The sequence below is a fragment of the Chiloscyllium plagiosum genome, chromosome 34 (assembly GCF_004010195.1).
Source record: "Chiloscyllium plagiosum isolate BGI_BamShark_2017 chromosome 34, ASM401019v2, whole genome shotgun sequence".
NCBI lineage: Eukaryota > Metazoa > Chordata > Chondrichthyes > Orectolobiformes > Hemiscylliidae > Chiloscyllium > Chiloscyllium plagiosum.
The window spans coordinates 18247868-18259395 of NC_057743.1; the positions used below are offsets into that span (position 1 = coordinate 18247868).

Consider the following 11528-nt stretch of genomic DNA (forward strand, 5'->3'; position numbering starts at 1 on the left):
GGAAGTAGGAGTATACTTAAGAGGGAAATCAGGAGGGCAAAACGGGAACATGAGATAGCTTTGGCAAATAGAATTAAGGAGAATCCTAAGGGTTTTTACAAATATATTAAGGACAAAAGGGTAACTAGGGAGAGAACAGGGCCCCTCAAAGATCAGCAAGGTGGCCTTTGTATGGAGCCACAGAAAATGGGGGAGATTCTAAATGAATATTTTGCATCAGTATTTACTGTGGAAAGTGATATGGACGATATAGGCTATAGGGAAATAGATGGTGACATCTTACAAAATGTCCATATTACAGAGGAGGAAGTGCCGGATGTCTTGAAACGGAAAAGGGTGGATAAGTCCCCAGGACCTGATCAGGTGTATCTGAGAACTCTGTGGGAAGCCAGAGAAGTGATTGATGGGCCTCTTGTTGAGATATTTGTATCATCGATAGTCACAGGTGAGGTGCAGGAAGACTGGAGGTTGGCAAACGTGGTGCCACTGTTTAAGAAGGGCGGTAAAGACAAGCCAGGGAACTATAGACCGGTGAGCCTGACCTCAGTGGTGGACAAGTTGTTGGAGGGAATCCTGAGGGACAGGATGTCCATGTATTTGGAAAGGCACGGACTGATTCGAGATTGTCAACATGGCTTTGTGTGTGGGAAATCATGTCTCACAAACATGATTGAGTTTTTTGAAGAAGTAACAAAGAGGATTGATGAGGGCAAGTGGTAGATGTGATCTATATGGACTTCAGTAAGGCGTTCGACAAGATTCCCCATGGGAGACTGATTAGCAAGGTTAGATCTCATGGAATACAGGGAGAACTAGCTATATGGATACAGAACTGGCTCAAAGGTAGAAGACAGAGGGTAGTGGTGGAGAGTTGTTTTTCAGACTGGAGGCCTGTGACCAGTGGAATGCCACAAGGATCAGTGCTGGGCCCTCTACTTTTTGTCATTTACATAAATGATTTGGATGCGAGTATAAGAGGCACAGTTTGTAAGTTTGCAGATGACACCAAAATTGGAGGTGTAGTGGACAGCGAAGAGGGTTACCTCAGATTACAACAGAATCTGGACCAGATGAGCCAATGGACTGAGAAATGGCAGATGGAGTTTAATTTAGACAAATGTGTGGTAATGCATTTTGGGAAAGCAAATCTTAGCAGGACTTATACCCTTAATGGTAAGGTCCTAGGGAGTGTTGCTGAACAAAGAGACCTTGGAGTGCAGGTTCATAGCTCCTTGAAAGTGGAGTCGCAGGTAGATAGGATAGTGAAAAAGGCATTTGGTATGCTTTCCTTTATTGGTCAGAGTATTGAGAACAGGAGTTGGGAGTTCATGTTGCGGCTGTACAGGGCATTGGTTAGGCCATTGTTGGAATATTGTGTGCAATTCTGGTCTCCTTCCTATTGGAAAGATGTTGTGAAACTTGAAAGGGCTCAGAAAAGATTTACTAGGATGTTGCCAGGGTTGGAGGATTTGAGCTATAGGGAGAGGCTGAACAGGCTGGGGCTGTTTTCCCTGGAGTGTCAGAGGCTGAGGGGTGACCTTATAGAGGTTTACAAAATTATGAGGATAAATAGGCAAAGTCTTTTCCCTGGGGTCAGGGATACCAGAACTAGAGGGGCATAGGTTTAGAGTAAGAGAGGAAAGATATAAAAGAGACCTAAGGGGTAACCTTTTCACGCAGAGGGTGGTGTGTGTATGGAATGAGCTGCCAGAGGAAGTGGTGGAGGCTGGTACAATTGCAACATTTAAGAGGCATTTGGATGGGTATATGAATAGGAAAGGTTTGGAGGGATATGGGCCGGGTGCTGGCAGGTGGGACTAGATTGGGTTGGGATATCTGGTCGGCATGGACGGGTTGGACCGAAGGGTCTGTTTCCTTGCTGTACATCTCTATGACTCCATGACTCTAATTGGACGAGCCATTTCAGTCAAGGGCGGAAAGATTGGAGAAGGTGGCACTGTTTTCTCTGGAGAGGAGAAGGTTAGGAGGAGATTTGATGGAAGTGTTTGAAATCATGTGGGGCCTGGACAGAGTGGATAAGGAGAGATTCTTCCCACTCAAATGGATCGTGAATCACAAGACACAGTTTTAAACAAGCAAATGGGAGGTGAGAAAAACAAACTGTGTGACGCAGAGTGTAGATCAGGCACTGCCTGGGAGTGTGGTTTATTCAAGACAGTTAAGAGGGCACCAGGTGGTTATCTAAATGGGAGCAACGTGCAGAGGTACAGGATAGAGACAGGAAACTGGCAATCATTCCAAGTGTAGACAGAGCTGATGCAGACACGATGGGCCCAATGGCCTCCTTCAGCATTGGAACAATTCCTTTGCAGACTGAGAGCCCAAGGTACACCTGGGGTCAGAGTTCAGGCCAGAGGACACCTACAGGCAGACGGGGGAGGTGGTGAACAGACAGCCACAAGTCCATGGATGAGGCTTTAATGAGCTGCACTGTGTTTCCCACAGCAACTGGCTGAGGTGGTGGCTCAGGAGAGAGAGAGGGGAACAGAAGCGGCAGAGGAGGAGAAGAGGAAGCGAGAGGAAATGGAGCTGCGCCTCAAGGAATTGAATGAGGTGAGAGGCAGCCATTCCTGAGGTACAGGATACCCTGGGACCTGGCTAGAAGTGATACATGGGAGCTGAGGCTACAGCCTTGTACGTGCAGTGCATGGGGTGGGGATCTGTGCTGAGGAATAACACATGAGACTGGGACTAAGGCACAATTCTCAGAGCCCCTGTTGGGGAGGGCGGGTCTCACTCTACTAACCCCAGCACGGCCCAGCCATGAGGCCTCTTCCAGAATGCTGTGTCCAGTTCTGGCCACCCAGTTCCAGGAAGGATATTATTAAGGTGGAGAGGGTTACGGATGTTGTCAAGAATGGAAGGTGTGAGTTATAAAGAAAGGCTGGAAAGGCTGGGACTTTAACCAGTGGACAGTAAGAGGAGGAGAGGTGACCTGATAAAAGTTCATAAAATCATGAGGAGGATAGACAGTTTATTAGAACTTAGAATCTCAACAGTGTGGAACAAGCCGTTTAGACCAACAAGTCTACACTGACCCTCCGAAGAGTAACCCACCCAGACTCATTCCCCTACCCCATTACTCTACATTTCCCTGACTAATGCAGCTAACCTACACATCTCTGTGCACTATGGGCAATTTAGAATGGCCAATTCACCTAATCTGCACATCTTTGGCTTGTGAGAGGAAACCGGAGCACCCGGAGGAAACCCACACAGACACGGGGTGAATGGGCAAACTCCACACAGACAGTTGCCTGAGGCTGCAATCGAACCCAGGTCCCTGGCACTGTGAGGCAGCAGTGCTAACCACTGAGCCACCATGTGTCCCTATGGTTAATGGTAAGTGTCTTTTCCCTGGGATGGGGGAATTTCAACAATTGGGGGTACATTTTAAGGTGAAAGGAGAGAGATTTAAAAAAGTAGGTGCAAATCTTGTACACGGAGGGTGATTCACATGTGGAATGAGCTTCCTGAGGAAGTGGTGGATGTGGGCACAGATACAACAGTTGAAAGACATTAGGATGAGAAAGGTTTGGAGGGATAAGGGGCAAATGCAGGAGGTGGGTCTGGTTTAGTTTGGGATTATGTTCACCACAGACTGGTTGGACCGCAGGGTCTGTTTCCATGCTGTGTGACTCTGTGACAATGACCCAGAGTGTATAATGGTTGTGGGTGATGTCACAGGGCAGCTGAGCCTGCACTTTAAATTTACTTCAATATTCAGAAACACTCTCTATGTTAAAGTGAACATGCTTTCGATTTCATAACATTTAATTGAGACGTTCAAGAGGGCACCAGGTGGTTACCTAAATAGGAGCAACGTGCAGAGGTACAGGGTAAAGGCAGGAAATTAGCAATCAGTGCAAGTGTAGACAGAACAGGTGCAGACACAATGGGCCCAATGGCCTCCTTCAGCATTGGAACAATTCTGCTGCAAACTGAAAGCCCAAGGTACACCTGGGGTCAGAGTTCAGGCCAGAGGACACCTACAGGCAGACGGGGGAGGTGGTGAACAGACAGCCACAAGTCCATGGATGAGGCTTTAATGAGCTGCACTGTGTTTCCCACAGCAACTGGCTGAGGTGGTGGCTCAGGAGAGAGAGAGGGGAACAGAAGCGGCAGAGGAGGAGAAGAGGAAGCGAGAGGAAATGGAGCTGCGCCTCAAGGAATTGAATGAGGTGAGAGGCAGCCATTCCTGAGGTACAGGATACCCTGGGACCTGGCTAGAAGTGATACATGGGAGCTGAGGCTACAGCCTTGTACGTGCAGTGCATGGGGTGGGGATCTGTGCTGAGGAATAACACATGAGACTGGGGCTAAGGCACAATTCTCGGAGCCCCTGTTGGGGAGGGCGGGTCTCACTCTACTAACCCCAGCATGGCCCAGCCATGAGGCCTCTTCCAGAATGCTGTGTCCAGTTCTGGCCACCCAGTTCCAGGAAGGATATTATTAAGGTGGAGAGGGTTACGGATGTTGTCAAGAATGGAAGGTGTGAGTTATAAAGAAAGGCTGGAAAAGCTGGGACTTTAACCAGTGGAGAGTAAGAGGAGGAGAGGTGACCTGATAAAAGTTCATAAAATCATGAGGAGGATAGACAGTTTATTAGAACTTAGAATCTCAACAGTGTGGAACAAGCCGTTTAGACCAACAAGTCTACACTGACCCTCCGAAGAGTAACCCACCCAGACTCATTCCCCTACCCCATTACTCTACATTTCCCTGACTAATGCAGCTAACCTACACATCTCTGTGCACTATGGGCAATTTAGCATGGCCAATTCACCTAATCTGCACATCTTTGGCTTGTGAGAGGAAACCGGAGCACCTGGAGGAAACCCACACAGACACGGGGTGAATGGGCAAACTCCACACAGACAGTTGCCTGAGGCTGCAATCGAACCCAGGTCCCTGGCACTGTGAGGCAGCAGTGCTAACCACTGAGCCACCATGTGTCCCTATGGTTAATGGTAAGTGTCTTTTCCCTGGGATGGGGGAATTTCAACAATTGGGGGTACATTTTAAGGTGAAAGGAGAGAGATTTAAAAAAGTAGGTGCAAATCTTGTACACGGAGGGTGATTCACATGTGGAATGAGCTTCCTGAGGAAGTGGTGGATGTGGGCGCAGATACAACAGTTGAAAGACATTAGGATAAGGACATGAATGAGAAAAGCTTGGAGGGATAAGGGGCAAATGCAGGAGGTGGGTCTGGTTTAGTTTGGGATTATTTTCCCCACAGACTGGTTGGGCCGAAGGGTCTGTTTCCGAGCTGTGTGACCCTGTGACAATGACCCAGAGTGTATGATTCCATCTTTCCTGTATGTGCTTGTTCACAGAATATGAAGGTGAAGGATCAGGAGATAGAGGCTCTGAAACAGCAGCTGAGCAACATGTCACAAGAACTCAAGGGAGCGAGGAAGATTGAGGTAATGTTTTGTCCAACATGGTGCTTTCTGCTGAAAATAAGTGAAAGTTGTTGTTGTATTGCTATAGTCTTACCAGACCATAGGGGCAAGGGGCTGCTCTCTTTTTTGAGGGAAGCGACTGGTGGTGATTTAACCTGAGGACCACCAGACCTCAGGTGAGGGAAGAGGTTGAGAAGGAGAGTCCTTCACTATAACCTCAAACCAGTGATGGGAATTGAACCCATGCTGGTGGCATCACACTGCTCTGTATACCAACAATCCAGCCAACTGGGCTAAACCAATTCCCTACGTGCAACACTAAATCAGGAAAGTCACTTGAAATGAAAGCACGAGAGTAGGACAGAGATGGGGGGTGATGGGGTCAAATAACCAGAAGAGAAATTTAGGATTTGTGAGGCAACTTTGCATCAAAGACAAAGCAATTCATGTGTCATTGATCCTCTGAGTAGGATAACAGAGAGTGAAATCCTGGAATGATTTAAGCAGCAGCTTGAATACATCCGGAGCCAAATGATTTTCCTCATCTGTATTTATTTATGCAATGAATGTTGCCCTTCATTTAACAAATTCTCCTTTTGAACTGCTGCATGGTTTACGTTGAATGTCTTACATCTCCAATCTGTGCAGAGGTGACTAGTGGAGAGCAGTTTTTATTTAAAGTGCTTTAAAACAACTACTCCAGGCCTCAGCTCTTTCTACAGCTTTTCCTCCTTCTCAATCCAGGCCTCAGCTTAATCGATCAAGCACAGTGAGCATCACGAGTAAACAGACTCAAATAATCAAAGTATTGACCACTGCATTCTGCTGTCCCAATGCTTGACTGGAGGATTCATGGATCTGCCATGGACAATTCAGTAGCTTCAAGCTCCCAAAATTGATAGAGTGAGAGGGAACCGGCTTCCAAAGTTGCTGATGGCTGAACTGAGGCCTAGCCGCTCTCATAGAACATGGAACATAGAATATTACAGTGCAGTACGGGCCCTTCGGCCCTCGATGTTGCGCTGACCTGTGGAACCAATCTGATGCCTATCTATCCGACACTATTCCATTCTCATCCGTATGCCTATCCAATGCCCATTTAAATGCCCTTGAAGTTGGCGAGTCTACTACTGTTGCAGGCAGTGCGTTCCATGCCCCTACTACTCTCTGTCAAACTCATTTAGTTTGCAGTTCTTAAGATTCATCTCCAAGACCTCCAGCAAACTGACTCATGTCTTCAGTTACTTCTGCATCTCTCTGCCCCTTTGCTGTGATCCCTCTCTCTTGCGGCAGGTTGATTTGCATCAGGAGCTGGAAGCTCAGCAGAGCCATCAGAAAGCAGAGGTCGAAGGCCTCAGGGATAAAATCGATCAGGACAGGCGCGGTCACCTGGATGAGCTGGCAGAGTTCAAGGAGCAAATCCGGCAGCATTCCCGGACAATCGTTGCTCTGGAGGAGAGACTGCTCACTGTTACTAAACAGCTCCAAGCAGGAGAGGAGGAAAGAGGGATCTTGTCAGGAAAACTAAGGGGTAATTGTACATAATATACAGGCTTATAGTGGAAGGGATATTTACAGAGTACGTATTGAGTATTTAACTTCTCACAATCTAAGTTAAAAGACTTCATGCTGAAGGCTTGATAAAATTGAGATTGCAATATATAAAAGGAATTATGATGATGTTGCTATTAATACAAATTGCTATGGGGTCTGGACATTTTTGCAGGACAGAAACCGAAGGGAACATTGAATGGGCATTATTTTGGAATGAAAGGCTAGAAATTCTGGGGCTCCAAAGATCATTTGGATTTGGGTTTAAAAGATAAAATGTCAAAATCTTCCCGATGGCCCCAAAAATGCAGTATAAAGTGGGCTGGAGGTTACCTGGCAAGTTCATGGCTTGGGCAGATTAGTGTTGGTTAGGATTTCATACAGTCATAAAAATCGACAGCATGGAAACAGGCCCTTAGGCCCAACTTCTCCATGCTGCCCAGTCTTCACAATTAAACTAGGCCCCATTTACCTGCATTTGGTCCATATCCCTCTATCCCTATCCCATCCATGTACCCATTCAAATGATTCTTGAATGAGAAATTATACTCGCCTCCGTCACTACCTCTGGCAGCCTGTTCCAAACACTCACCACCCTCTGTGTGAAACAATTGCCCCTCTGGACCCTTTTGTATCTCTCCTCTCTCACCTTGAACCTATGCCCTCTAGTTTTAGACTCCCCCACCACAGAGAAAGCTGTTGGCTATCTACCTTATCGATGTCTGTCATGATCTTAGAAGCCTCTATCAGGTCACCCCTCAGTCTTCTATGCTTCAGTGAAAAGGTCCCAGCCTATCCCAACTTCTCCTTATAACTCAAACCTTCCTGTCCAGGCAGCAACCTAGGACAGCTGGTCCTGCTATAGTGCAGGTCGCTCCATTCTCATGCAACCCTCTGCCAGAAGAAAATCACGTAATAGCGACACCTTTTAACTAATTGGGCAAGAATCGCATTATAACCAATACATGCTTTAAAAACTTTGTGCTTTAGAAACAGTGTCCCTAATTCATCAGAAGTGTTATAGCGAATTTGTGTTAACAAAATGTGTGTTATAGCAAAGTGGCCTTTATAGGTGGCACGGTGGTGTAGTGGTTACCACTGCTGCCTCACAGCGCCAGAGACCTGGGTTCAATTCCCACCTCCGGCGACTTTCTGTGTAGAGTTTGCACATTCTCCCCGTGTCTGTGCGGGGTTTCCTCCCGCAATCCAAAAAATGTGCAGGTGAGGTGAATGGGCCATGCTAAATTGTCCATAGTGTTAGGTGAAGGGGAATGGGTCTGGGTAGACTCTTCGGAGGGTCGGTGTGGACTTGTTGGCTGAAGGGCCTGTTTCCATGCTGTAAGTAATCTAAAAAACAACCTGTAAATCTTTTCTTCCAGTTTAGTAATATTCTTTCTACTGTAATTTAATGGAAGGTGATTTGTTTTTCAGAGGCACAGGTACAGTGAGTAGAAAATTTCTTTGAAAAAGCAGAACAGATGAATTTAGTTGCTTGGATCCACAAATCTTTAAATCTGGTAGGGACAGAGAATGGGTTTGTGGTGTTCTCGAACATCAGGAGGCCCCCGATTGTTACTCGATGTGAGTGTGTGGATCGCGAATCAGGGTGCAAAGGGTTTGGAAACGCAGCTCCTCATCCAATGCAGCACTCCCTCAGGACTGACTGGAATAGATACTGAGTACTTGACTTTTCACAATCTAAGTTAAAAGACACCGTGCTGAAGACTTGATAAAATTAAGATGCTGTATATCAAAGGAACTATGACGATGTTGTTATTAGAAATAAATACAAGTTGGTGTGTGGTCTAGGAAGTTTTTACAGGACAGAAACAGAGGGGAACAATAAATGGGCATGTCCTCAAGTTTCACTGGTGTGTTTTGAAAGTACAGTTTATATCCAGTGATGTGAGAGGTGTGAAAGGCACATGGTGGAAAACCAGACGGTATTAAGTATCTGAAATGATACTATTCAGTTTAAATCCGATTACTAACTCTTGCAGCATTTACTCTACATAAGTAATAACAACTTGTATTTACACCATACAACATCTCCAACACCCTTAAATGTCCCCAGAGCACTTCATTAGGAATGGAATCAAACTAAATTTAACATCAAGCCACATTTGGAGATGTCACGATCGTGGCCAAGAGATTGACCAAAGAGATAAGTATTACAAAGCATCTTCAAGGAGAAGAGTGATGGAGAGGAGCGGGAGGAGTTTAGGGCCCTGGCAGCTAAAGACATGGCCGCCAATGGTGGAGTAATTAAAACTGGAGTTGTTTACACCAAACTTGGAGGAGATCAGATATCTCAGAGGATTATAGGGTTTGAGGAGATTACAGAGATCGGGTGTTGCAAAGCCATTGAGGGATTTGAAATCAAAGACAGAGAATTTGAAAATGAAGGTGTTGCCTAATCAGGAGCTAGAGTACATCAGTGAGCAGAGAATGATGGGTGAATGAGACTTGGTGCAAGTTAGGAGATTGCTAACAAAAGGTCCAGGTGACCTTGGGAGACCAGCCAGGAGCGCATTGGAACAGACAAACCCAGAGGTAACTCAGACTTGGATGATGGTTTCTATAGCAGATGAGCTGAGCCAAGCTGAAGACAGGCTGTGGTGGTCTCAGTGAATGGCCCAGAGATGTGGCTAATGTGGGCACCTTGCAGTGGGAGAAAGTGAGGACTGCAGGTGCTGGAGACCAGAGTCAAGAGTGTGGTGCTGAAAAAACACAGCAGGTCAGGAGGAGCAAGGGAATTGGGCTTTCGGGCATAAACCGTTCATGAAGGGCTTATTCCTGAAGTGTCGATTCTCCTGCTCCTTGGATGCTGCATGACCTGCTGTGCTTTTCCAGCACCACACTCTCGACCTCGCAGTGGGATTGTGTATGACACCCAGAGTCTTGCTCAGCTGCAGACAGGCACCATACGAAAATGAAGGAGAGGAAACAATCCATCAGTGTTGATCCATGCCAATACCTGACCAGACACCTCACCTCCCGTAATCCCATAGTCATGCCATTTCCCACAAGACAGAACGTGCCAAAACATTGGGCCAAGCAGGTAATATACTTTGGAAAAATTGCTGTTTGATGACCAGATGATCAGTCCATTGTTCCATCCAATGTTAACTGTTGATCCATGCACCTTATTACATGATACCATCGTTGTCACAGCCAAGAACAGACGCAGCATTCCTCTTAGAAGCTCAGAGAAAGTCGCGCACTCAGCACTTGCGAAGAGTTTCTGGTCAACAGAACCCGTGCCCCCTGACCACACAATGCCATACAGCTCCCTCGGCTGGACTACACTGGCCTGGAGCAGCTGTGAGGTGGAACAGGGGGAGGCAGCAAGTGAGGGACCCCAATACCAGCTGACAGCACTGCTTTTGGTTCTCTTTTCACAGAGGCTAAGGGGAAACTGGACAAATGGGAAAGGAATCGCACTGTGAGGCAGCCTGTCCAGTCACCACCAGCAGTGGCAGCACCAAACACATCGGACACACATGCCCAGGAACAGGCATGTGCCTTACTGCAGTAAGTGTCTTTCTGGGTTGAATTGAATGCCATATGGATTTCCATGAGCGTTAATTCACCAGGACTGGATTGGGGCAAAGTCCTATCACAATAACCAGTGAGTGGTTTACCATAGATCCATCTTTTAAACCAGAATGAATTGACAAAAAGAAGCATCTTGAATAGGTAACAGTTCTTCCAAATGATGAACTGAAATTAAAATGCAGTTTAATTTATCAGTCCTACCTTGTTCTCTTCCCACACCTCTCATTAGTGAGAGGTGACTGGTGGTGGTTAAACCTGAGGGCTCCTGTACCTCAGGGAAGGGGAAAGGTTGAGAAGGAGAGTCCTTCATGGTAACCTCAGCTGGTGTAGGAGTTCAATCCACACTGTTGGCATCACAGTCCCATTAATTACATCCCATTAGCTCCACCAGTGTTTGCAATCAGTTTCGGCTCCACAACAATTGATTATTAGTCAGTTCTGAGTGACAAGGGCTGAACTGATGGGAGCTATTGTTCGATGAAATAGTTTCACTTTGCTGTGGATGTTGGCTAGCTCAGTTGGTTGAATGCTTGGCTTGCAAAGCACTGTGATGCCAACAGTGTGGGTTGAACTCCTACATGGCTCAGGGATGGACAGGACTGGCAGCTTAATGTTCCAGGATACAAATGCTACAGGAAGGATAGAAAGGGAGGCAAGAGAGAAGGGGGAGTGGCGTTCTTGATAAGGGATAGCATTACTGCTATACTTAGGGAGGATTTTCCTGGGAATACATCCATGGAGGTTATTTGGGTAGAACTGAGAAATAACAAAGGGATGATAATGATCACCTTATTGGGATTGTATTATAGATCCCCTAATATTCAGAGGGAAATTGAGAAACAAATTTGTAAGGAGATCTCAGTTACTGATGGGTGACCTTATAGAGGTTTACAAAATTATGAGGGACATGGATAGGATAAATAGACCAAGAATTTTCCCTCGGGAAGTCCAGAACTAGAGGGCATAGGTTTAGGGTGAGAGGGGAATGATAT

At 46.4% G+C, this 11528-nt stretch overlaps 1 protein-coding gene across 1 annotated transcript in view; it reads left to right on the forward strand.

The window, feature by feature from the left end:
- LOC122540097 (forkhead-associated domain-containing protein 1-like) overlaps window positions 1-11528 on the forward strand; it is a 140028-nt gene that overhangs the window by 40201 nt on the left and 88299 nt on the right. The window contains exons 14-18 of the mRNA XM_043675407.1: window positions 2467-2574; window positions 4095-4202; window positions 5359-5448; window positions 6721-6958; window positions 10383-10512. Of these exons, the coding sequence (XP_043531342.1) occupies window positions 2467-2574; window positions 4095-4202; window positions 5359-5448; window positions 6721-6958; window positions 10383-10512 (674 nt within the window). The remainder of the gene's footprint in view (window positions 1-2466; window positions 2575-4094; window positions 4203-5358; window positions 5449-6720; window positions 6959-10382; window positions 10513-11528) is intronic.